Below are 27,172 nucleotides of genomic sequence, written 5' to 3'. Positions count from 1 at the left end.
AGTTCATTATTTTCCTCACGCAGCTCCCCATCGTGCTGTTCACGTGTCTCTTTTGGCTGAATAAAAAAGACACAAAGCCAACTGAATCCAGGAACTGGAGAGGTGAACAAAGTTGATTAAAAGCAGCTGAAAAGGTTTTACTGGAGCGGTTGGAGACAGAGGAGAGAGAGCAAAGGGACAGTCTGGCTCTAACAAATAGTTTTCTCTGCAATGCAAGATGAGGTGGATGGAATCCAGACAGTCAAGGAGGCAGGAAACGGGAGAGTAGCACAGGTGAGTCGGGGAGGTGAGCGAGTGAGTTTTCCAGTTTTTTTCGTCAGAGCTTCTTTTACAAAGAAATAAGATCATCAGGGAAACGTATAAGGTAGCAGCTGAGTGTGTTTTTGTGGCATTTTACCACTCAACTGTAATAATGGTGAACTTAAAGGTTGCCAGATAAGTCCTACTTGGGTTTCCTTTGTAGTCCACTCCCTGTAGGCTGAGCGATGAAGGCCGAGGGCTATGAAAGCAGCAGGAATGAAGACAGCAGATGCCAGAAAGGTATAAGAACATCAGAGGAGGCCATGCTGGATCCTAGGTCCGTATCAGCCTAACTAAAGGGATGGATCACAGATATTCAGACCTGCATGAACTGTAAACATCTCATTTCTGCTGGAACACAACATTCACAGCAGTGTGAGTAAACTATCCACACAATACCAGCAGTTTATAACCACAGATACACGCTTCAAAACATCTGGATGAAAAAGGGATCTCCCGTGGAGTCCCAACCATTACCATGGAGGCGGTACCGGGGTGAAAACCAGTCCGAATGTTGTTGAAGAGCCTGACTCACGCTGTGTGACGAGGTCATGATGTATTTTCCATCACAAACTCTCCACTCTCCTCTCTTCCCCCTAAAGCTGCCTTCTCTTTGCAACAACTTCAGAGTCCAACGGAGCAGGATCTGAGTCTGTTGCTAGCTTTCTTCTTTGGCTGTCGGGAGCGTGTGAATACATCTCTGAGTCCTGTTTGACCTCATGCTGCCTCTGTCAGAAGAAGGAATGAGGGATGAAGTTCTAATCCCTTTATGGGCTGCTGTGGAGTCAGGCTGAAGGCTGGGATGTATCTGCAGATGGTGGAGATTGGATTCTGGAACTTTCCAGCCTTTTGGCTCCCCGTGGTATTTATATATAATCTGACCTGCTGCCAAGAACTCTCTCTTCCAAGCAAATGATTATTAGGTGGCAGAAAGTCACCCAGAGCACACGGGGGAAGGGAGCGGAGGTTACAGTGACTCGTATAAATCTCTAGAGTCAGCCTTTCTCTTCATCCTGTTTACTTTCACAGAAACTGGTCGGACACAGAGGGCCTCCTCTTCCTCATGCTGGATGAGATGACACATTCTCTCACCTGAAGTTTGTTTTATTGGAACAAAACCATCTGCAACCCAGTTTTCAAACTAAAAGATCAAGTGTTTCCATGAATGACCACCTGCCCAGCATGGTGCTGGTTCTTTAGGGCAGACCCAAAAGGGTCCAGAGTCTTGGTAAGTGTCCTGCTGCTGATGTTTGACCTGGATCTGCAGCAGAACTTCTTTATGACCTGTATAAAGTCAGGGCTGAGTCATCATCGCTAACAGAAGTCATCTGTTCTGACCGAGGTGTCTTAGATCATCATCCATCAGACACACTGACTCAGAGATCCTCCTCAGCACAGATGTTCTGCTTTGATAAAGTTCATGAGCCTAAAAACATGTTTTGTTTGACAATGTGGAGGTGGTGGGTAGATGACCCCGACCCACCACCTTCATTAGTCCTAACATAGACCAGTCCTCTCGTACCCATCAGGTTCCTGAAGTCTAGGATCTGGGAGACGTGTCATGTGTCTAATCGTTTTTAACTACGTTAAATCTGCTCCTACAGCTCCTGAAGGTGGAGAAAGAAGATGTTAAACCAGAGTCAGATGAGCTACAGTAGAAGCTGGTAGCTGGTGTGTTTAAACCAGCCACCGCTTTGGTCTAAATAGCAGGCAGCAGCTGTTCTGGTGTCCAGCCAGACTGTCGAGGTAAGGAGAGCATATACCTGGCTGAGGAGCCTGATCTAGGTCCAGGATCACTAACAGAGACTGGAGCACTGGTCCTGGCCTTTGACCTCCAGGCCACAGCTCCTATTCTCTTCTGCTTCTTTCAGCTTATGAGGTCCTTAGTGACTCATTGAACGTGTCTCAGCAGGACTTCAGCAGCAGTTTGACACTCAGCAGAATGCTGGCTGTGGACCTCCTCCTCCTCCTCCACCTCCTCCTCCTCCTTCCTCTGTGCTGCTGCTGCTACCTCACTCAGTCTGAGTAGAGGAGTGCAGCACAAACTCAGACTTTCAGCTCAAACCAAAGTGTTTCCGCTCAGACTTCAGTGTTTTTGTTTTTTAATCTGACGCGTCTCACCGTTCTACACACCCACTTCTAACACGTTCTGTTTGGGACTTTTAGTTTTTGGTCATCCTCCTCTAATGGAACTTGAGGATTTCCCACCAAAACTCTAAGGTAGGAGTAAACTTCCACAGCCATTTAAGATTGGGTTTATAAAGCTTTAATCTGGGTTTTACCGGTAATCCAGCCGGTGTCTCTGGACTCTACAGGGTTCTGGTTTCTACTTTCCTACTTGTTGGTTCTGACAGTGTTCCTCAGCTGTGATTTACCTTTCAGGCTCTTCATGCGTCTTTTGTTGTTCTCATCAGCAGACCACCCACACAGCCACTGTGACCTGCCCCCACCACCACCTAGTGGAAGAAGATGGAGCGAGCCAGTCGGGGTGTCCTCCCAACTCTCCTGTTAATAACACTCCTGCCCCCAGTTACTCCGGCCCCCTGCCCCCGACCCTGTTCCTGCCCTCAGCCCTCTGAGCTCCACTGCACCTTCCGCTCTCTCCTCAGCATCCCAGCTGTTCCTAAACATCTGGAGCGCATCAACCTGGGGTGGGATTCAGTTTTAGACACTGACTTACTCCTTGTTTTTATTAGGCCTGTAATCCGATTGTTCCCGGTATGGATACACCTACCTGATTGGTTCTGTTTATTTTCTTAGATTCAACAGCATTAATCAGATACGTGGTGAATCCCTGTCTGGCCTGAGGAAGCTGGAGCTGCTGATGATTCATGGGAACAACATCCCCTCGCTGCCTGATGGGGTTTTCAGGGACCTGAAATCACTTCAGGTGAACAAATGCTGATATCACCATGGTTACCTCAGCCTCTGTCTCTGTAGTATAGCTCACTGTGAATCAAGACTTTGTTTATATTTAAATGTCTCTCTGGCATCTCCAAATCCTCCCAACAGGTCTCATGTGGGTGCTGTCATGTGTCTGGAGCTGTTGGTAGAATATGTACAGTACAGGTTCTAGATAATGTCTGGAAAAGTTTGCAATTTGGTTGCAGATTGATTTGAGAACGGCTCCACACAGGTATAAGAGTGGTTTTAGACATGTTCCAGATTAGTGGTGCTCACTCTTGGTCCCGGAGAGCCTGATCCTTCTTCCAGCATGTTTTTCTTTGTTTGTCTGCCCCAACGCACCTGATCCAGTGGTTCAATCATCTGTGCAGCAGCTCATCAAGGCCCTGTCCACATGTAGCCGGGGATCTGCCAAAACATAGATATTTTTCTATGTTTTGGCCTGTCATCCACACGAAAACGGAGTTTTTTAAAAACTCCGGCCAAAGTGAAGATCTGCGTTTTCTCCGTTTTGGGTGTCTGCGTGTGGACAGACAAAACCGGAGTTTTAAGGTCCGCAACGTCACTTTCCGCGACAAAAAAATGCTGACATCACGTGTGCGACCCGTGTTTACACTAGCCGACAGCATGGATGCCCTCAGAGCTGCGCTCGCTTTATCAATTGTCCAAGTGCTTTTTGCTTGTTTGTTTTTGCAAGCGGAGTTACTGCTCCTTGCAGAAGACCACAGACGAAGGACGAGGTTAAGAACGGGGGAAGTACTGCCGCCTACAGGTCTGGCATGTCCTTAACAACGTATTTATCCGGGTACGTGTGGACAGTGTTTTTTTTAAACGAGGTGGTGTGGATGCAAGATTTTGGAGGGGTGGATATTCATTTTTTTAAAAACCCGGCTACGTGTGGCCTAGGCCCAAGCTTTTCAGAAGCCTGTTAACCACCTGCTGATTAGAATCAGGTGTGTTGAAGCAGAGTTAAAACTAAAACATGCTGGATACCGGCTCCCCAGGACCAGGAGTGAGTATCGCTGTTCCAAAGGCAGGTTCTAGACAGGTTTCAGTTGGGTTCCAGGCAGGTTGAGGACTGGTTCCAGAGATGTTGCAGAATGTTACAGATGGGTTCCAGATGGCTTTCCTCATGAGAGGAAATTAAAAACCTTTTGGAATCTTTTGGTTTTACATCACAGCTCAGTAAGACTATGTCATAAAGCTGACAATCATTCCTCCACACATTCATCGTCCAAAATGCTTTTTCTTGTGAGGGTCTCAGAGTGCTGGTGTCTATAGCCATCAGGCAAGAGGCGGGGGACATACTGGACCTCCAGTCCATTACAGCGACACAAACATACAAGGAATATAACCAGTCACTTTTACATCTAGGGACAATTTAGAGTCAAATTAAGCTAACATGCATGTTTTGGGTCTGAGGGAGGAAACTGGAATGTCCAGAGAAAACCAATTTCATCCTATAATCATCTCACCTGTCACATGTTTTTTGATTAAATGTATTTAATTGAAACTAAATTTGTAGCTTTGTGTGTTGGTTTAGATGCTGAAGTTCAGTTATAACAAGCTGAAGGAGCTCCGCAGGCACTCGCTCCAGGGTCTGTGGTCTTTGGTCAGGTTACACCTGGATCACAACCAGCTGGACTTCATCCACCCAGACACGTTTCAAGGTCTCACCTCACTGCGACTTCTGCAGTTGGAAGGAAACCGACTACAGCAGCTGCATCCAGCCACCTTCACTACCTTCAGTGTGTTGTCTCATTTCCACTTCTCCACCCTGCGGCACCTCTTCCTGTCAGACAACAGACTTGTGTCGCTGCCCTCTGGGCTGTTGAGCGCCATGCCCAAGCTGGAGAACTTGTATCTCCATGGTAACCCATGGACTTGTGACTGCAACATGAGGTGGCTCCTTGACTGGGAAAAGACCTCACCAGGTCAGATTCAGTCATGAAAGAACTTCCAGTTGTTTTTGTCATGCTGTACATCACTCTTCTTCTTTTATTCTGTTCCAGGAGTTTTGAAATGTAGAAAGGATGCAAGTCTTCCAGGTGGTAAACTGTGTCCTGTATGCTCATCCCCCAGACATCTACACAGTACAGAGCTCCGTGCTGTGGGGACTCTGGTCTGCCAAAGCCCAGCCATCAGTTCTCCACAAACAACCACCTCATTGGATGAAACTGAAAGGGATGTGTTGAACTATGAGAAATTCAAAGAACCTATTGGAAATGTTTCCTTGGACCTGTCTGATGAGCATGGAAACAAAGTTGGTTTGGAGTGTAGTGTTGGTGAGCCCAAAGACCTCCACAAGATCAACTGGGAGCAAGTTAATCAGCGTCATTTGGTCACCAACATCACTTTCTCTGTTGAGCTTCAATGTCAAGTTGACAGAGAAAAGTACCAACAACTCTGGAGACTAATTGCATACTACAGCAGTGTGCCAGCCCACCTAAAGCGGGGATCAATACTGAGTAAAACACCTCACCCAGCCTACACTTACCAACAGGACTCAGTGCAGGAGGCCCAGTACTACACAGGTGTTAGGGTCAACATGATGGCCCAACCTGCTTGGCTGATGCAACCAAACATTGACGTTCAGCTCAATCGACTTCAGTCATCGGCCAAGACCGTCAGATTAATTCTAGGCACAGAGCTCTCAGAGGTGGTGGACACTGAACTGGAGCAGAACCGGAGAAGGATGTGGGTCATGATTGACTCAACGAACAGAACTCAAAAAGCTATGAGTGTTGTAGTGGGAGGTTCATGTGAAATGCATTGTGATGTGCACAGCTCTGAGCAGCCAGTAATTCAGTGGATGCTCCCAGATGGCTCCAAGCTGAACTCGACACACAAACGTCCAAACAACCGGATTTCTGTGTCCAGAGAGGGACGGTTGTTCATTAAAACTGCCAACCATAGAGACACAGGAAGTTACTTCTGTATTTCCTGGGTTCACGGAGATCTGGCTGTCCTTCCATTTTTTCTGACTGTACAGGAATCCTCAAGGCCTCCACCAGTAGAAGACACCAGAGAAGACACAGCAATCACATCTGCAGCAGGGAGCCCCTTTACTCTGGACTGCACTGCATCTGGTTCTCCTGACCCTGAAATCAACTGGATTCCACCAAGCAACACTATAGTTAGCTTCCAAACAAACTCGTCTAAAGTCGTAGTCTATCCTAATGGCACCCTCTATATTCCACAGATTCAGGTATCAGACAGTGGGTATTATAGATGCGTTGCCATTAATCAACATGGTGTGGCCACGCAGAATAAAAAAGTTACTGTAGTGAAGCGCAAAGGCCTCAATAGACCTTTGTCAAAGTTTCCATTGGGACCTCAGTCTGCTTCAGGGGTTAACACTCAGATAAAAGTCCTCCCAGTAGATTTGGATGAAGCATCAGGAGACATCAAGATGACTCAAGATGGGCCTCCAGTGAGCCGTGTGGATCCTGCTAGAAGGAGATCTTCAGGAGGAGGTGTTTCAAGCAGGAGAGGTATTCTTCCACCCAGGAATAGGTGGCGGGGACCGCCGGTGCTACGGAAACCAGTTGGGTCTGAGGACAGGAAAGGTACAGCTGGGGACATGAGGCGGTTTCATTTGTCTAAGAGTAAAATAGATCCAGAGAAATGGGCCGACATTTTGGGTAAGATCAGGGACAGGAAACCTGAGAAATCAGTCACACCAGTTCCTGTTCAGTACACAACCAAGCTCATAAAGCCCCCGAACGCTAAAGAAGAAGTGCCTCATAAAGTTTCTGATCCTGAGACAGAGAGCCAGCATGGTCTAGCAACACAAGAACATACCCAACACCAACACAATGCACATAGTCAGACTCCTCCAAGCTACACCGTGCCTGATGCAGATGGTTTCACTCTGAGTACGAAACACACTGACATTCTACCATCTACACAGAGTGTCCATCTTCTCTCAGAGCCCACATCCGCTCCTTTACATGTGATCACTTCCAGGCATGAGAACGCTGACACTTTAAGTAGAAACAGGACCTTTTTTCAACAAGAGAACCATAGAGCATGTACGGATGCAAACAGAGAGAACGCAGCCGACCAGTCACTGAGCCCTTCAGTCACTCCACTATATTCTGCTACAACTGAAGAGAAAATCAGAAAATCTTTCCACAAGGCCTCAACCCCATCAGAGTTTCATGTTCAGCCAAAAAACACTAAACTCAGAGATCTGCAAACTGAATCTTCATCAACTACACCTGCTCCCATTTCCCAGAGAAAGTCTGAGAAACATTTAGCTCCAAGCCTCAGGAAAGCCAACTCCAGGAAAAGGAATGGGAGTCGGAAAAAGAAGCCAAACAGACGAAAACACAAGCTGAAAAAAAATACCCGGTTGTTCTCCACCTCCTCAAGGATCACTCCTTCACCAATGGCCACAACCTTCTCCTCCACGGAGCTAAAAATAGAAGCCTCTGGGGTTATAGTCCGCTTCAGTACCACTGTTCCATTCACGAAGGGCCAGGAAGCATTATCCAGCAGAATGAGTCATGAAGAAAGCACAGTCTCCATGCTGGACCAGGAGGAAGGCACATCACTAACGTCACTACCAGCTTCTCTCTCTGACACCAAAGATAGCCATCATGCTTTGAATAAGCCATCAGCTGCACCAACAGCTTCTCCACTTGTAGACACCACCACTTCTCACACAACCTCACAAGGTGAGTCTACTCCAGATATTTCACAGAAACTCACAGTATCCCCCAAGCCTCCTCTACTGGAAAAACCTTCAGACAACACACCAAGCACTGCAGCAGATCCTCGGCTGCATTCTGACAATGTATTCAGGGAGTTTCAAACTGTGACCCGATCTCCAACAGATTTCAAATTCAATCTAGGAGTTCATCAATACAAATTTATTGAGAAGGGTGGAAATATGCTTTGGAAAGAGACTGAACCAGGTTCTTCACTACTGCCTCCTCCATTTACCCCATCCCCCTTTTTCATAGAGCGTGGAATAAGCACAGCCTCTGGGAAGACGTCTGCTGGATCACCTAAAACACAAAGCAAGCTCTTTGAGCAAGCTTTAGGAACAGATATAGTTCCCACAACAATGCCTCAAAAGTTATTTCACAGTTCTGTTCAAACTGAGATCACAGGGACTGAAGCAAAGTGGGATTTTAAGAACAACCAAAACATTATTGATGCTCCAACAACAATAAATACAGAGCCAACAGCTTCTTCTGCAACCTCACTGACCCATGTTCCCGTAACACCAACTGGAGTAATGCTACATGTCACAAAACCCCCAGAACTTGGAGCAAAGATGACCCCATCACCGTGGGACCAAAACACACGTCACACTATCACCACTTCAGAACAAAACCAGACAACCAACCTCCAACCTACAGCATCACCCATTGAGAAACCAGCTAGAACGGATCCAGCATTCCCAGATGTGAATCTACACAGCAGGCAGATGTCCAGCTCCATCCCAACAGCTACTGCGGCTCAGTCAAAGCAATCCAGAGAGGCACTGTCATCAGGCACTAAGGACAGGGCCACAGGACACCAGCTACCTTTACAGGGATTGGTGCCAAAAGGGAAGCCAAAGAAAACAAAGAACAATCACCAGATGATCACCGTGAAAGCTGAAACAGATGCTCAGCTTCCTTGTGAGGTTCAAGGCCAGCCAACACGCTTCCTGTCCTGGACTAGTGATGCTATTGGTATGTATGACTCAGGCTCCTTACCCAGACTTTGGAGCATCTAGATAGCCACAGCGATTAAACTAAAGTAATAAATCCTGTTAATGAAATAATATTTAGAGCCCAGATGCAGAGAAGGAGAAACAGCTGGCTGCTACACCTTCACATTTAGGACTGACTACCAAAGTCTCAAAAAGAAAAACACAGTTTGAAGTTGCAGAAAACAAAAGACATTTGGACCTTAAACAGTGTGATTGGTGTTTACCTCCCTCTTGTTTACAATGGCACTAGGGGAGCATGGCCTGGGGGGTAGCCAACAGGAGGGGTGACAGTTCTGTTTTTGTGTTTTGCAGATTTGCCATTGCAGCTTTAATAAACCACACATCACCTTAGACCGTCTGTAAGGTCATCTAAACATCACAGAAATCTGACTTAAAGGTCAAATATAGAGTAGCTGTCTCTTTCATGGAGGCAGTAATTCAACCAGTTCTCTCTGGTCTCACTGGGTGTGTCAAAAATCAGGGGCTGTATGTTTGACCTACGATCGACGTAGGCTAGGTTGACTGGGTAGACCAAGCAGCGGTGAATTTGGACAGTCTAGACTTCAGATTTATTCACGCCACTACCTCGGTAAACGTCCTGTCAGCAACCATGACGACCCAGAGCATAAGCTACAGAGAATGGAGCTTGACAATTTGCTGATTTTATTTTTTAATCCTGGAAGAGTAAACAGCAGTTGCACTTACAACGAGAGCTCTGTTAAAAAGTACAATTAGTATTTTAGAACAAAAAGTACAGTTAAAAGTACAATTCAAATTGGTAAATGATGAATGATCTGTATATGGTATAGTGCCTTCTAGAACCCCCCCCCCCCCCCCCAAGGCACTTTACAACACAATCAGTCATTCACACAAACATTCACACCCTGGCGGTGATAAGCTACATTGCAGCCGCAGCACACTGACAGAGGCGAGTCTGCCGCTGGTGCCACCGGTTCTTCCAAACACCATCAGCAGGCAAGGTGGGTGTCTTGCCCAAGGACACAACAATAGCAACTGACTGAGTGTGGCTCAAACCTGCAACCTTCCAATTACGGGGCGAGCATTTAACTCCTTTGCCACCGTTGCACATGACTGCTTATCTAACCTTTTTAAACCTATACTCACATTTATGACTGTAATTTTCTCAGTCCCGGTCTCCCACGTCTTAGTGTGTCATTGTTGTTAGAAAAATTGCCCGTTCCCTTACATCACTGAATACAATGAACAACTCTAAACCAGTTTTATTCCAGTGGACTGATGAAGAAAACAGCTCATTGGAATGTAGTTGTTGCAGACCCCTGGACCAGACATTCATTGTTTCACACTGAACAGCCAAAAGAATAAAATCAGCCTTATAAATGTTCTGTGGCTACAGAACTATGGTGTGGCACTCAGGGGGCCTGCATGCCTCATCCATCAAGTCAATTCTGTAAATTTAAACAGCGTGAAAAAGAGCTGACGCGGCTCTGCAATATTGCGTGGACATCGGGGGCAGTCCCACTGGACTGGCAGACCGGGGTGGTGGTTCCCTTATTTAAAAAGAGGGGCCGCAGGGTGTGTTCCAACTACACTCCTGAGCCTTCCTGGTAAGGTCTATTCAAAAGTTCTGGAGAGGAGGTTCCGTCGGATTGTTGAACCTCAGATTCAGGAGGACCAATGTGGCTTTTGTCCTGGCCGTGGAACACTGGACCAGCTCTATACCCTTAGGGGGATCCTGGAGGGTGCGTGGGAATTTTCCCAACCAGTCTACATGTGTTTTGTGGATTTGGAGAAGGCATTTGACCGCATCCCTCGGGGGGCCCTGTGGGGGGAACTCCGGGAGTATGGGGTGCCAGGCCCTCTGAAATGGGCTGTTAGGTGCCTGTATGACCGGTGTTAGAGCTTGGTCCGCATTGCCGGCAGTAAGTCGGGCTCATTCCCAGTGAGAGTTGGACTCCGCCAAGGCTGCCCTTTGTCACCGATTCTGTTCATAACCTTTATGGACAGGATTTCTAGGCGCAGCCAAGGTGTGGAGTAGAGCCCTGCACGGGCCGAAAATTTGAGCCCGTGTCCGGCCGGCCCGAGGGGGTGGAGCCCCAGCCCGACCCGGTCCAAAAAGGCTTTCAGGATTCTCTGGTCCGACCCGAGCCCGAGCCTGACTTTTTTTTAACCAACTAAATGAAAACAAAGTGCGTCAATCCTGACCAATGTGTTAAAAGATGTGCAGGATCCGATCAATTTGTTTTTCCCTCATTTACCGTCACGGAGATAACGGCGCAGGCTCTGGTGGTAATCAAGTTAAATTTGATCTATTTCCAACAATTTTCACAAGAAAACAAAACAGTCAAAAGCAGGGCTTGTGTTGTGTTGACCGGATAGTTCCCGTATTTGACCGTTAATTTTGACGGAGAAAGAATAGAAAGAATTACCCCGACGCATGCAGATGAACTGACTCTTTATTCGTTTGGCACACTGCGGATGTAGCTAAATCACCCAAGAAAAGATTCCCATCTGAACATCTGAGCTGGACACTGCTCAGCGCAGCTCGCTGTCAGCGCATATGTGCACAGCGAGCTGAAGATGTGGAGAGGGGCTTGGAGCGCGTCGCAGAACCAGAGCGCATGCGGGAAGGTTCCTCCCACTGGAGCGAGTGTTTTCCAAACCCTGTCTCTCAGAGAGACTTGTCACTTAGAAAATGTTCCCTGATTATGAAACTTTGGATGAATAGTGCTTGTTCCTGTCTCCAATGTGGTGAAGAATTCATGAGCTGTCTGAGAAGCCCAGAATCTCACATCCTCTTCAGCTCAGAAAGCGCCTATCATTACGCACAAGCGTGACGCGTCAACCCGGTCTCACAGTAAGACTGGGTTGGACCTGTTCAGATTTACGCAGACAATCTTTACATAGAATTTACAGATATAAAATTAATTCAGTAAATATAAAGCATTTTATTTAAATATCCATTCATTATTTTACAAGCACAGAGAGCCACATCAGATGGATGGAAGAGCCGCAAATTGAGACCCCTGGTATAGCCTATAAAATGACATGTTGAGGACGCAAACTCAATACATCTCTTTTATTGTGAGGTAATAATTTCTCCGAGTTTTGCGGGTGCGGGCGGGAGTGTAACACACATGTTGCGGTTGCGGGCGGTAATGGTCAAAAATTCAGCGGGAGCGGGCAGGAGCGGGATGAAGAAAACAGTCCTGCGCAGGGCTCTACTGCTGCGTTTTGTGTTTCAATTTTTTTTAATGAATTCGTTTAAAAATAAAGGTGCCCGGCCTGGCCCGTGTCCAAAGTAATTACACAGTCGTTGGCCCGGGCCGTTGGGCCGGGCCGACCTGAGGGCCTAGGGCTTCAGTGCAGGGCTCTAGTGTGGAGGGCATCCGTTTTGGTGGCCTGAGGATCAGGTATCTGCTTTTTGCAGATGATGTTGTCCTGTTGGCTTCATCAGCACGTGATCTTCAGCTTTGGCTGGAGCGTTTCACAGCTGAGTGTGAAGCAGCTGGTATGAGAATCAGCTCCTCTAAATCTGAGACCATGGTCTTGATTCGGAAAAGGGTAGAATGCCTTCTCCGGATCAGGGATGAGGTCCTGCCCCAAGTGGAGGACTTTAAGTATCTTGGGGTCTTGTTCACGAGTGAGGGAAAACTGGAGCGTGAGATTGATAGGAAGATTGGTGCTGCATCTGCAGTGATGCAGGCGTTGTACCGGTCTGTCGTGGTGAAGAGAGAGCTGAGTCAGAAGGTGAAGCTCTCGATTTACCGGTCGATCAACGTTCCTACCCTCACCTATGGTCATGAGCTTGGGTAGTGACTGAAAGAACGAGATCGTGGATACAAGTGGCCAAAAAGAGTTTTCTCCGCAGAGTGGCTGGGCTCTCCCTTAGAGATAGGGTGAGAAGCTCGGTCATTCGGGAGGGGCTCGGAGTAGACCTGCTGCTCCTCCACATCGAGAGGAGCCAGATGAGGTGGCTCAGGCATCTGGTCAGGATGCCTCCTGGATGCCTCCCTGGTGAGGTTTTCCGGGCACGTCCAACCAGGAGGAGACCCAAAGGTAGACCCAGGACACGGTGGAGGGACTATGTCTCTCACCTGGCCAGGCAACGCCTTGGGATTCCCCCGGAGGAGCTGGCCCAAGTGGCTGGCGAGGGGGAAGTCCGGGCCTCTCTTCTTAGGCTACTGCCCCCGCAACCCGACTCCGGATAAGCAGATGAAAATGGATGGATGGATGGATGGATGGATGGACAAAGAGCTGACAGAAGTGATTTAAGGAGTTAGGTCAAATTAGAAAAAAAACAGGGCTGCTTAGGTCAAATTAGAAAAAAAAACAGGGCTGCTTAGCAGTGTAGTTATTAACTCTAACTGTCATGGCTGTGGGGAGTTTCCTGACCCAAGACATGCAGAATCACACTAGGAGACGTAGGTAAAAAGAAAATAAAGTTTTATTTATTCCTGGATGATCTTAAGGAAACTAAAGGTGCACCGCCAGACATGGCGGTGATACTGAGCACAGCTCCGGGGCTGGTTCTGTTGAGACAAACGCTGGTCAGGGTTTTGGACAGAGTGGGAAAGAACTAGGAGGACTCAGTTTCTCAGGTTCTTACTGTGGAGCTGAAATCCAGTAGCTTGGGAGGGTAGACAGGACTGGGGTGAGCAACGTCTGTGGTGATCCGAAATCCAAGGGAGGTGAGCGGTGGGAGAGCGGGTCGGTCCAGGTGTGGAGGGAGATCCGGTTTGGAGGTGAAATCCAAGGTTATAGCAGAAGTGGTCAGAGGTGAGAGTTCCTGGTGGGACAAGGCGGAGTTCATTCAAAACTGCGACTGCTAGTAAGCACAACAAACAAAGACTAAAGCTTTAGTTAGTTCTATAATGCCACAGCTACCCAAAGTGAGTAATCTTCCAGCGAGGTGAAGTGATCTCCAGCTCCTTATAAAGGCTGGCAGGTGATGGGAAAATGGCACAGCAGCTGGCCGCTCTCCAGAACCGCCCACCTGCAACGACTTGAGGCTGATTAACAGAAATGTGCAGACTCACCCCAGATCCTGACACTAACCTCCTCAACCAAGTTTTAGATGGAGCTTGGGACCATCCATTTGTTTTATTCATTTGTTAGTTTTGTATTTGTTTTAATGTATTTATTAATTTTTAAATGTATTATGATTACATTTTTTGATCTTATGGTGTTTTCTGTGTGTAGGAGTGAGGTTTGCTATCAACACGATGACCCAGAGGTTTGAGGTCCACCCAAATGGAACCTTGATCATTAGGAAATCTCAGCTATCAGACGCGGGTCAGTACTCATGCACAGTTCAGAAGGAGCACGGTACAGAAAAGATGACGGTTGACCTCGTGGTTCTGTCTCAATCTCCACGAGTCCTGGAACCTCCACACAGAGATGTCACTGTGGATCTTGGCGGTACAGTTGAATTGGAATGTAAAGTGGACAGTCATGAGGTGACATGGGTCCTCCCTAGTCAGGTCCAGATGATTGCAGGACAAGCCAATGGACATGTTCAGCAGCGTGTGAGGGTTAATGATAATGGAACTCTCTGGATCAGCCAGGCCAGTCTCACCGATACAGGGACCTACAGGTGTACTGGCAACAGGGTAGCTGGATCAGATGCCGTCTCTGTACGTCTTCATGTCTCAGCGCGCCCACCTGAGATTCAGCAAAGAAAACATGAAAACATGACTCTTATGGAGGGAAGCTTTGCCTACATTACCTGCACAGCCACAGGTATCCCTCAGCCCATAATTCACTGGACCACACCTGATGGCTTGAAGCTCAGTTCTTCTCAGACAATCAGTGGACAGAACCTGATTGTCTTTCCAAATGGAACCCTTCACATCCAAAGACTAAGTCCCAGAAACTCTGGGAGGTATGAGTGCTTAGCCAGGAACACAATATCATCCAGCCATAGAACCGTGATGCTAAGTGTCAGGAGACTATTGTTTTCTGCCAAGGCTATGATCACATCTTCATCTCCTCAGAAAACAGACGTGATCTATGGAAGGACGCTGCTTTTAAATTGTGAAGCAATAGGACATCCAGAGCCCAGAATCCTTTGGAGGACACCCTCAAAAAAGCTAGTAGATGCTCAGTACAGGTGAGAAAATGCTAGAATGCACAGCTAACTTTCTTCTTCATTCCATCCTAAATATGTTCAGTAGAACAAATCCCCCCTTATTGTTTCTACAGTTTTGACTCCAGGATTAAGGTGCTCCTTAACGGCAGTATAACCATCCATTCTGTGACTGAGAATGATGGCGGGGACTATCTCTGTGTAGCACGGAACAAGATGGGTGATGACAATGTCCAACTACGGGTCAATGTACTGACAAGGCCAGCCAAGATTGAAAGGAAGGATGAGAGCTTCAGTCAGGAGGTAGTTCATGGAAAGGACCTGAGGGTGGACTGTGTGGCTTCTGGACTTCCTAACCCTGAGATCAGCTGGGCGCTGCCAGATGGCACAATGGTCAACCCAGTCAAACGGAGTCGCAGGTAGGAGATGCTTATTGGTACCTTCTACCTTTGATTGAGTTTGCCACAGTCAGCACAACCTCATTACCACAGAGAAAAGACCGAATCACACCACTGTTAGATTTTACTTGAATTAATAATTCATTGAATAAAGAAACTTGAATATTTAGTGTTAACTGATAAAAAAAACAGAGATAACGGGAAAATGTGAAACAGCAATAGATCTGCAGTGTGTTGGTTCTTTTTTACACTCACCATCACTTTTTCATGGTCAAAGTTGTGAGAATTTTTCTTTTCTTTTTGAATTCCATGCAGGTATGTGGTATTTGATAATGGAACGCTTTACTTCAATGATGTTGGTGTGCCAGAAGAAGGCGACTACACCTGCTTTGCAGAGAACCAACTCGGTAAAGATGAGATGAAGGTTAGAGTCAGGGTGAAGATGGACATGTCACCCCCTTTAATCCAAGGTAAAAACCAACTTCCTGTCAGAGTTTTCCACGGGCAGACAGTAACACTGCAATGCAATGCCAAGGGTGACCCAATACCAACCATTACATGGATGTCTCCAACAAATAGACTGATCCTACCTTCGTTGGACAAATATCAGATCCTTAAAGATGGAACTTTGGTTGTTCAAAAAGTTCAACGTTATGATGGAGGTAACTACACCTGCATAGCTAGGAATAGTGTTGGTCAAGACCATAAAGTGGCCAGACTGGAGATCTTGATAACACCTCCAGTCTTCAGTGATCAAAGAGGAGCTGCCAGGTCAGTCACAGCAGTCCAGGGTCAGAGGATGCTGCTTGACTGCACGGCAAAGGGAACCCCTACACCTCACATCACATGGATCCTGCCAGGAAATGTGAACCTCCCTGCACCGTACTACAGTACCAGAAGAACCGTTCACCAGAATGGAACCTTGGAAATCCAGTTCCCCCAAAAGACTGACTCAGGACAATTGACTTGTGTTGCTCATAATGACGGAGGGGAGGTTAGAATGTCGGTTAACCTGGAAGTCAAGGAGGCTGTTGGAAGGCCACAAACGAGACCTTCTGTAACAGATAATGTATCTCTAAGACTGGGGAGTACTGTAACTTTGAATTGCTCCTTTGAGGGCTTGAAACTACCTCGTCCCACTTGGATTTTACCTGATGGCACACCTTTGCACACTGGTGCTCAATATTACAAGTTTTTTCATCGGTCGGATGGTTCTTTGATCATCAGCCACCCAACTGTTGCTGAGGCTGGGATGTACCGCTGTCTGGGGCATAGTCCTACAGGTGTTATGGAGCGTACAGTCACACTGTCTCCAGGAAGAAAGCCTGAGATCAAAAACAGATACACCTTTCCTATCAATATCATGAATGGGGAAACACTGTTCCTTCATTGCCAAACCACTGGTGAACCACTCAGTCTAACATGGACCCTTCCTAGTGGAGTTGTCTTGAACAGGCAGCAGAGAGCTGGGAGGTATGAGATATTACACAATGGCACATTGGCTATTCGGCAGGTATCCGTCTATGATCGAGGGCCCTATGTTTGCAGGGCTGCTAATGAGTATGGCAGCTCTCTGCTCTCTGCAGCAGTAACTGTGATTGCACGCCCACCTCGAATCACCATCAGCCCTCCCTCTGTCATGTATGTTAAACATGGCGTTGCTGTCCAGTTAAACTGTGTGGCTACCGGGACCCCCAATGTGGAGGTAGCATGGGAAACACCTGAAAAAACCCGCTTGGCTGTTAGTGCTCAGCCACGCCTTTTTGGAAATAAATATGTTCATCCTCAAGGTTCCCTCATTATTCAGAGCCCAACACAAAGAGATGCTGGAGTCTACCGGTGCACTGCCAGGAATATCATTGGCACAGACTCCAGAAGCACAACACTTAATGTTTTCTAAAACATTAACTGTCCGTACTCCTACTGTTTGCCCAAGCAACTGCCATTTTCAAAACATTGAATTGTTTCATCTGAAAATATAACTTAAATAACAACTACCATCACTGATAGAATCATCTACGATGATTTGAACCTATGGTACTGTGTGCTAGATTATAGAGTCCAATTATATATGCTATCTCTTTAAAAGTAACCTCAGATTATCCCAAATACCAAACTTTGAGGCCATCCAGGTTTGCAATTCCCAGGAGTTTAGTACAGAAGTAAACTCTCAATAATGTCCAACCCTACACTCAGGTATATTTATTTAGGTAAAGTTGATTCACAGTTTAATTTAATCAGCTCTGGCATAATTCAGTTCTTTCTCTCTCTCTCTCTCTCTCTCTCTCTCTCTCTCTCTCTCTCTCTCTCTCTCTCTCTCTCTCTCTCTCTCTCTCACACACACACACACACACACACACACGCACGCACACAAACAACATTTTAGTGACACCTGATTTCGAAAGCCCTGATGTAGAGTGACACTGTTCAAACTAGGACAAAGAAATGACAAAGTTTTCTATATGTTTAGTTTGAGGGATTGCTGGAAAAATGTCACTTCCAGCTGATATTGTCCAATTCAATTACACTAGACTTGTTCAGATTAGATTAGAATAAGTGTGTTTAATTAAAATCTAAACTGATAATTATGAGCCGGCCTCTAGTTTTTCAACCCGTAAGATAATATAGCTACTGTTTTATTTGTCAGGTGTCCCAAACCCACCTAAAACACAAGTGACTGTTAATCTGTTCATCTGATAAGTAATTTTACACCTTAAATAAAAAAAACAAATGTGTGATTTAATCATAATTAGAGTATTTATATGGCAATTTATGAGTAGTTCTTTAAATATTTGCAAGGAATTCTGAAGACAGTCAGAAGTAACTCTAGTTATTTGCAAGAGATATTCCCTGGAAAGTCTGTGTTTAAAGACAAAACATGAAAAATGACAATATGGTGCAAAAGTTAATTTATTTCAATAATTCAACCTAGACTGAGAGACAATCTACAGGCTCAGGAACCCTTTGCAGGAGTTCTGGATTCATTAGCTGGCCAGAATGTGACACTTAGTATAAAATATTGAACCTTTTCACAATATTCTAAAAGTCTGAGGTTTTGAATGTGGGCTTTTCATCAGCTGTAAGCCATAATCATCACAATTATAACAAATAAAGGCTAGAAATGTCTGTCTCATGTGTTAGTTTCACCATTTAAGTTGAATGACTGACATAAATGAACATTTGCATCATATTCAGAATTTTTTTGTTTCACATTATCCTAATCGCAAGATGTTTTGTGGTTCTTTACAAACATAAATATCACAAGCAGCAGTTTAAAGCTCACCTAGGTTTTGACACCAGTAGTGCTTAATGTTTCTGCGGAATGTAGTTAAAGTTAAACAGTCAGTGCAGTAAAGGTTTGTTGAACAATGTGAAAATTTACAGACTGGAATTGTTTTACTAAGATAACAGCAGCAAACTTTGACCATGGCAGGTTGGCTGGTCCTGGACCAGCTTCATGGTCCAGCCATGAAAGAAACTCATAAACTCCCCCTACTCCAACATTTAGTCTTATTTGACATGAAAAATTTGGTAAATATGTTCCTTGATGCTTGTTTTTTTTTCTGATCAGTGTTTCTACTGCTGTGAGGTGTGTGTGTGTGTGTGTGTGTGTGTGTGTGTGTGTGTGTGTGTGTGTGTGTGTGTGTGTGTGTGTGCGTGTTTCTTTCTTTAATAGAATCATTTGTTCTTCCTACCTGTAACGTGGAGGTGTATTTGAATGAAGTGCTCACATTTCTTTGTAAATTTTTGGTTTTTAATGCAGGAATTTTCCATTATTTTAATAAACTTTTTCCAATCTCCACTTGATACTTTTCTTGTTAAAGAAAATAAATGAAAATGTTGTCTATGTAATCCAATGATGATGTGACAGATAAAGAGTTAGGCAGATAAATGATGGAATCAGAGCGATGTTGGTGTTGTGGGTTACAGAAATAGGTCAGCAGTACTCTCAGAGACCTTTAATTCCTGCTCTGGGAGTCTCGTCTTCCAAAGAGAGAAAACATCTGGAGTTCACCAGACTGATGCTCAACCCAGCTGTATCTGAAACCTGGACTCGTCACCATCGTAAGGTCCTTTGGGTCAACCTCGGCTCCCATCCAAGCTTCTGCTGATGAGGTCACTGTTTTCTGTTCCCACATTTGATGAGACCAGTATGAGGTAGGGCTCATCACATCGATCTGTTGCTGTGTGTGTGCTGACTGATAGTGTCTTCTCCGGGAGCCAACTGTCATCACAGCTCAGAGGAGCTCAACAAGAAGCTGGGGGTTAAACATGTCATGATTCATGATGAGGCAGATTCTTTCCGAGAGTTTTACTTTGAACTTGTTATGGAGGTTTTAGGTGTTCTGATCAATCCTCGTTGATTTGCTTTGACTGTGTAGAACAACCACAGCTTAACAACCTGTGACCTTTGGGCCTGAGTTGATTCATCAAAATGAACACTGGAACAGTCAGTCGTAGCCCAGACAGATGGTCAGCTGCAGCCATGGCTGCTGAAAAACTGTTGGTGTTAAGCAACTACACTGGTGTACCTTATTAAGTAAATGGGTGAGTGGGAACGTTGGTGCCCATTCAAATTCCAAATTTCACCTCTTCAGACAGGCACATGTTTATAATAATAATACATTTTATTTAAAAGCGCCTTTCAGAACACCCAAGGTCACTTGACAGAAAATACTTAATAAAATACAATAAAACAACAATAAAACCCAAACAAGAAAAAACAAAGAGAGAAACAGTTCAATAAAATCAGAGGTCATAGGCAGATTTAAACATATATGTTTTGAGTTTTGTTTTGAAAAGGGTAAAACTGTCGATGTTCCTGATGTCTGGGGGAAGTGAGTTCCAGAGACGAGAAGCAGAGCGGCTGAAAGCTCTGCTCCCCATGGTAGCGAGACGGGCAGAAGGAACCGCAAGATGGATGGAAGAAGAAGATCTGAGTGAACAGGAGGGGGTGTGAATACTTATAAGGTCTGAGATATATGGAGGAGAGAGGTTGTGGATTGCTTTGAAGGTATGGAGGAGAATTTTGAAGATGGACCTGAATTTAACTGGGAGCCAGTGAAGCTGTTAGAGAACCGGGGTTATGTGGTGAAAGGAAGGGGTTCTGGTGATAAAACGGGCTGCTGAATTCTGGACCAGTTGCAGTTTATGAAGGAGTTTGTTGGGGAGAGCATAAAGAAGTGAATTGCAATAGTCGAGACAGGAGGTGACAAGGCTGTGGATGAGAATGTCGGCAGTGTGAGGGGTAAGGGAGGGGCGAAGACGGTTTATGGAATGTAGATGGAAGTATGCTGACCGAATTGTGTTATTAATGTGAGCTTGAAAAGAAAGTGAGCTGTCGAGGATGACACCCAGACTCTTGACCTGAGGGGAGGGGGAGACTATGGCATTGTCAATAGTTAAAGAAAAGTTGTCAGATTTTGAGATGGTGGATTTAGTGCCAACTAGAAGAAGTTCAGTTTTATTGCCGTTGAGTTTGAGGAAATTAGAGGTTTAGTCATACAAACACATGACAGCACAAAAACCTCAAGAGCCTGCTCTAACTTTAATCTGCCTTATCATGAATCATGACTGTCTGATCACCTCAGCTGACCTTTCTGTACCAGGTTATGTTAAGAGATCCTGTGTTGTTTATGGAATCAACCCGCTCAGGTGGCATCTGACATCTGGCAACATCAGGAGGTGAGGTGTTCTCCAGAGTTCCCACAGAAACATCTGTCTGAAGGAACATGGATTTGCCTGGCCTGGTCTACAATACACACACACACACACACACACACACACACACACACACACACACACACACACACACACACACACACACACACACACACACACACACACACACACACACACACACACACACACACACAGAGCCATGAAAGGAGACCACATCACCCGACACAGCTGACTGTCATTATTCTTGAAGTTCCCAATTATCCTAATCGCACAAATTATGGGTTCTAAGAATCTGGCAGAACCTCTGATCCAATTAACCCAGCAGCTTTGAGAATGAGTCAGAGGGTGGGGTGTATTAGGCTGTCACAGATCTCTCTGCTTGTGCATTCAAAGCAGTCACAGCTTGACTACAACAATACCTCAGAAACACACACACATTCAGCCACACCCATCATCACAGTTGGAGGACTACAGATGAGCATTTGGATGAACATTTATTCTTCAGACTCAATGTGAGAAACATCAGAGGAGCTGAAGATCTTTAGGTATAATCATGGAGAGCAGGCCTGGGTCCTGAACTTGGTCAAACCCAGCAGTGCTCCTTGTGAAGTCCTGGACCCAGCCTGAAATGATTAATGAGCACTGTCATGGATTTTATCAATATGTTTATCAATAAACCCATGTAGCGTTGGCAAATTGAGTGCTTTAAGAGCTCAAGATATATATATTACCTATACTTATGACCAATAAGCTGTGATACTCTATTTAAATATAAAACATCCACCCTGCTTGGTCTTTATTGTATCTATCAGAAAAATCTAGCATTTTTGCTTTATTAAGTAATTGCACACACTTCGTTTTGACTCAGAAAAGAATCAGGTTTATAAAAGTAAGAATTTATTTTATAAACAATTAAAACATGACTAGTTAACTAAGCATTTACAGTGAGTGGATGGAACTAAATGTGATGTATGTGTCAATGTGGTGTTAGTCAGAACTTCCTTATCTAGGAGGGCTGAGTTCTGGATGTAAAAGAATTTGATTTGCATAAACTACGAAGTTCTTATCAAAGACACATCAGACGCAATCTGTCATGTCTACTTCACCCATTTAGGAGACCCTCGTGGTGGATCCAAAGGTCACAGGGGTCGGCTGACCTCTGGCACTGGAGGGCTGTAGAATCTGTGGTACTGACTCTTCAGTCCAGAGATGTCTCGGGTCATAACAGCTGGATGGAACCGCGCGTCTGGGACTCTTTAAGGAGTCTAACAATATTAGCTTTGTTCTGCAGGAACTGTTGCTTATCAGCTTCGCAGGTGGAAAAAGGTTTTGACGACATGTCAAAATCTTTGATGGTTAAAGAGGTATGCTTCAGATGGCCGGTCTGAAACTTTCTCTGGAACTGCCGAATCACCCAGGTTGATCCAGTTTTAAGGTTTTGATGTTATGATTTGCACAGCAAATCAAAGGCTGACAGGTTTGAGAGATGTTACCAAGACAACTCAGAAACACCCTTCCTTGATACTGAATGTTCTGACTGGGTAAAAGACTATTTATGTGTCAGAGTTTAACGTAACCGTACTTGTTATTGTGTAAGCGCAGATGTTATGACCACGCCATTTAAACATGATGAACCACATTGCAATCATTGTAGACGTAACATTCATTTCACACTTCAATCATTGAGCACAGATTAATGAAGCATTTCATTATAATATAATTATTATAAGTAGCAATAAACATAAGTTTATTTAATGATTATCTAGATTAGAAGTTGTGGAATAGTTCATATTTTCTTGTATAGGACTTCAAAATTGACGAAACTCAGGATGACCTTATCATCTTGTATTGCCAAGTAGCAAACTTTGGGATCTTTCACTAATCTTCTGTCCAACCGAAAATTCAGTGGATTCAATACAATTGGGAGTTTTGTTAAAGAGAATGTTTTTCTTGGGTCTTTATCAAATGCATAATAAGCAGTTTGAAAAATAACCCAATTTGTCAGGTTTTTTGTTTACTTCATTTATGTGTTAATCATACTTGGCAATAACACACCACAGCGATGATTGTATCTTAGACTTGTTCGGGATTTGAACCAGGACCTCTCGAACCCTAACTAGGAAACATACTCCTAGACCAACTAGACACTAGTTCTTCAGGAAACCCAAAAATTCAAGCTATAACTTTCACAGTTTATTACGTTGTCCTAAGAAAAGAAAGAGGCTATGTTTCATTTTGTATTGTTGATTTAGTTAGTATTTTTGACAACCAGCTAGTGACCTTGTTCTTTTCAATCAACATGGCAATCCTTTGAGGATCATTGTCAAGATTTCCATGACATTGTGTGTATCTGTTATGCTCGTGTATGTAACAAGAACATTTTGTCCTTACTCTTTGATTTTTAGTACACAGTAGATTTAAAAAACCTAAAGAGTTGGCATAGAAACAAGATTTAGTTAAGGGAAAAAATTAATGTTTGAGTGAGGATGTGTTGCAAATGATTGAGTTCCTCTTTGAATAGAACTCATTCTCCTCAATTGCCCTTTATTTATATTAAGTGACTTCAAAACAAGTACTTTCTAGCAATGAAGGCTGTGCTCGACTGGGATTTGAACCCCGTATCTCTTGCACCCAAAGCGATAACCATGTTCCTAGACCAATGACACTCTTGTATATGTCTTCAAAATTCATGAAACTCAGGGATGACCTTTTCATCTGGTATTACCAACTAGCAAACGTGGAGATCTTTCACTAACCTACTGTTCAAGTTAAAGTTCAGTGGGTTCAATTTTAATATGGAGTTGGCTTAAAGATAATGTTTTTCTTGGGTCTTTATCAAATGAATAATAGGCTGTGTGTCAAGAAAACCCCAACTAGTCAGGTTGTCCTTTCATTTCATTGATGTGCTTATCATACTTGGGAAACACACATCTCAACAATGATTGTATCTTGGGCTCATCCGGGATTTGAACCCGGGACCTCTCGCACCCTAAGCGAGAATCATACTCCTAGACCAACGAGCCACATTTATAAATATAAGTTCATTAGGAAACTAAAAAATTCAAGCCATAACTTCCACAGTTTATTATGTTGTCCTAAGATAAAAAAGAGGCTATGTTTCATTTTGTATTGTTGATTTTGTTAGTATTTTTGACAACCAGCTAGTAACCTTGTTCTTTTCAATCAACATGGCAATCCTTTGAGGATAATTATCAAGATTTCCATGACACTGAGTGTATATGTTATGCTCATGTATGTAACAAGAACATGAGGTCCTTACTCTTTGATTTTTAGTTCACAGTAGATTTAAAACACTAAAGGGTTGGTACATAAACAAGATTTGGTTGAGGGAAGAATTCATGTTTGAGTGAGGTTGTGTTGCAAATGATTGAGTTGCTCTATGGTTAAAAACAATTCTCCTCATTTTACCTTTATTATTTATATTAAGTGACTTTAGAACAAGTACTTTTTAGCAATGAAAGCTGGGCTTGTCTGGGATTTGAACCCAGTATTTCTTGCACCCAAAGAGATAACCATACTCCTAGACCAACAAGCCTCTTGTTTTAGACTTCAAAAATAATGAAACTCAAGGGTGACCTTTTCATCTGGTATTATCTACCAGCAAACGTGGAGATCTTTCACTAACCGACTGTTCATGTTAAAGTTCTGTGGGTTCAATATAATTGGGAGTCGGCGGAAAGAGAATGATTTTCCTGGGTCTTTATCAAATGAATAATAGGCTGTGTGTGAAGGAAACCCCAACTTGTCAGGTTTTTTTTCCACTTCATTTATGTCTTATTCATACTTGGCAAGAACACATGTCAACAAAGAGTTTATCTAGGGCTCGTCCGGGATTTGAACCCGGGACCTCTCGCACCCAAAGCGAGAATCATACTCCTAGACCAACGAGCCTCTTGTATAACTCTTCAAAATGTATGAAACTCAGGGATGACATTTTGATCTGGTATTACCAAATAGCAAATGTGGAGAGTCTTTCACTAACCTACTGGTCAAGTTAAAGTTCAGTGGGTTCAATATAATTGGGAGTTGGCTTAAAGAGAATGTTTTTCTTGGGTCTTCATCAAATGAATAATAGGCTGTGTGAAGATAACCCCAACTTGTCAGGTTGTTCTTTCACTTGATTGATGTGTAAATCATACTTGGCAAACACACATCTCAACAATGATTGTATCTTGGGCTCGTCCGGGATTTGAACCCGGGACCTCTCGCACCCTAAGCGAGAATCATACTCCTAGACCAACGAGCCACGTTATTAATGATAGGTTCTCCAGGAAACTAAAAAATTCAAGCCAAAACTTCCACAGTTTATTATGTTGTCCTAAGATAAAAAAGAGGCTATGTTTCATTTTGTATTGTTGATTTAGTTAGTATTTTTGACAACCAGCTAGTGACCTTGTTCTTTTCAATCAACATGGCAATCCTTTGAGGATCATTGTCAAGATTTGCATGACATTGTGTGTATCTGTTATGCTCGTGTATGTAACAAGAACATTTTGTCCTTACTCTTTGATTTTTAGTACACAGTAGATTTAAAAAACCTAAAGAGTTGGCATAGAAACAAGATTTAGTTAAGGGAAAAATTTAATGTTTGAGTGAGGTTGTGTTGCAAATGATTGAGTTCCTCCTTGAATAGAACTCATTCTCCTCAATTGCCCTTTATTTATATTAAGTGACTTCAGAACAAGTACTTTCTAGCAATGAAGGCTGTGCTCAACTGGGATTTGAACCCCGTATCTCTTGCACCCAAAGCGATAACCATGTTCCTAGACCAATGACCCTCTTGTATATGTCTTCAAAATTCATGAAACTCAGGGATGACCTTTTCATCTGGTATTACCAACTAGCAAACGTGGAGATCTTTCACTAACCTACTGTTCAAGTTAAAGTTCAGTGGGTTCAATATAATTGGGAGTTGGCTTAAAGAGAATGTTTTTCCTGGGTCTTTATCAAATGAATAATAGGCTGTGTGTGAAGGAAACCCCAACTTGTCAGGTTTTTTTCCACTTCATTTATGTCTTATTCAAACTTGGCAAGAACACATGTCAACAAAGAGTTTATCTAGGGATCGTCCGGGATTTGAACCCAGTACCTCTCGCACCCAAAGCGAGAATCATACTCCTAGACCAACGAGCCTCTTGTATAACTCTTCAAAATGTATGAAACTCAGGGATGACATTTTGATCTGGTATTACCAAATAGCAAATGTGGAGAGTATTTCACTAACCTACTGGTCAAGTTAAAGTTCAGTGGGTTCAATATAATTGGGAGTTGGCTTAAAGAGAATGTTTTTCTTGGGTCTTCATCAAATGAATAATAGGCTGTGTGAAGAAAACCCCTACTTGTCAGGTTGTTCTTTCACTTGATTGATGTGTAAATCATACTTGGCAAACACACATCTCAACAATGATTGTATCTTGGGCTCGTCCGGGATTTGAACCCGGGACCTCTCGCACCCTAAGCGAGAATCATACTCCTAGACCAACGAGCCACGTTATAAATGATAGGTTCTCCAGGAAACTAAAAAATTCAAGCCAAAACTTCCACAGTTTATTATGTTGTCCTAAGATAAAAAAGAGGCTATGTTTCATTTTGTATTGTTGATTTAGTTAGTATTTTTGACAACCAGCTAGTGACCTTGTTCTTTTCAATCAACATGGCAATCCTTTGAGGATCATTGTCAAGATTTCCATGACATTGTGTGTATCTGTTATGCTCGTGTATGTAACAAGAACATTTTGTCCTTACTCTTTGATTTTTAGTACACAGTAGATTTAAAAAACCTAAAGAGTTGGCATAGAAACAAGATTTAGTTAAGGGAAAAATTTAATGTTTGAGTGAGGTTGTGTTGCAAATGATTGAGTTCCTCTTTGAATAGAACTCATTCTCCTCAATTGCCCTTTATTTATATTAAGTGACTTCAGAACAAGTACTTTCTAGCAATGAAGGCTGTGCTCGACTGGGATTTGAACCCCGTATCTCTTGCACCCAAAGCGATAACCATGTTCCTAGACCAATGACCCTCTTGTATATGTCTTCAAAATTCATGAAACTCAGGGATGACCTTTTCATCTGGTATTACCAACTAGCAAA

The 27,172-nt window shown here is 44.0% G+C and overlaps 1 protein-coding gene and 4 non-coding genes across 5 annotated transcripts; 1 reads left to right on the top strand and 4 right to left on the bottom strand.

Annotated features, from left to right (window-relative positions):
* Nucleotides 1–2,328: 2,328 nt before the first annotated feature.
* On the top strand, nt 2,329–17,498 carry mxra5a (matrix-remodelling associated 5a). Its single transcript, XM_015957809.3, has 8 exons — nt 2,329–2,520; nt 2,715–2,951; nt 3,061–3,190; nt 4,748–5,138; nt 5,217–8,894; nt 14,096–15,005; nt 15,098–15,400; nt 15,695–17,498. Exons 2-8 carry the CDS (start codon nt 2,770–2,772, stop codon nt 17,277–17,279), a joined length of 7,179 nt encoding a protein of 2,392 aa, XP_015813295.3. The 5' UTR covers nt 2,329–2,520; nt 2,715–2,769; the 3' UTR covers nt 17,280–17,498.
* Nucleotides 17,499–24,012: 6,514 nt separating this feature from the next.
* Nucleotides 24,013–24,084, bottom strand: trnap-agg (transfer RNA proline (anticodon AGG)). Its single transcript has one exon. It is a non-coding gene; the product is annotated as a tRNA-Pro (tRNA).
* An 817-nt stretch (nt 24,085–24,901) lies between these two features.
* Nucleotides 24,902–24,973, bottom strand: trnap-ugg (transfer RNA proline (anticodon UGG)). The gene has a single exon. It is a non-coding gene; the product is annotated as a tRNA-Pro (tRNA).
* Nucleotides 24,974–25,256: 283 nt separating this feature from the next.
* On the bottom strand, nt 25,257–25,328 carry trnap-agg (transfer RNA proline (anticodon AGG)). Its single transcript has one exon. It is a non-coding gene; the product is annotated as a tRNA-Pro (tRNA).
* A 1,170-nt stretch (nt 25,329–26,498) lies between these two features.
* trnap-agg (transfer RNA proline (anticodon AGG)) lies at nt 26,499–26,570 on the bottom strand. The gene has a single exon. It is a non-coding gene; the product is annotated as a tRNA-Pro (tRNA).
* Nucleotides 26,571–27,172: the final 602 nt, after the last annotated feature.

Source organism: Nothobranchius furzeri, chromosome 3 (assembly GCF_043380555.1).
Source record: "Nothobranchius furzeri strain GRZ-AD chromosome 3, NfurGRZ-RIMD1, whole genome shotgun sequence".
Taxonomy (NCBI): Eukaryota; Metazoa; Chordata; class Actinopteri; order Cyprinodontiformes; family Nothobranchiidae; genus Nothobranchius; species Nothobranchius furzeri.
Note: the sequence above shows the minus strand (reverse complement) of the source record. Positions and strands in the feature narration are given on the sequence as shown.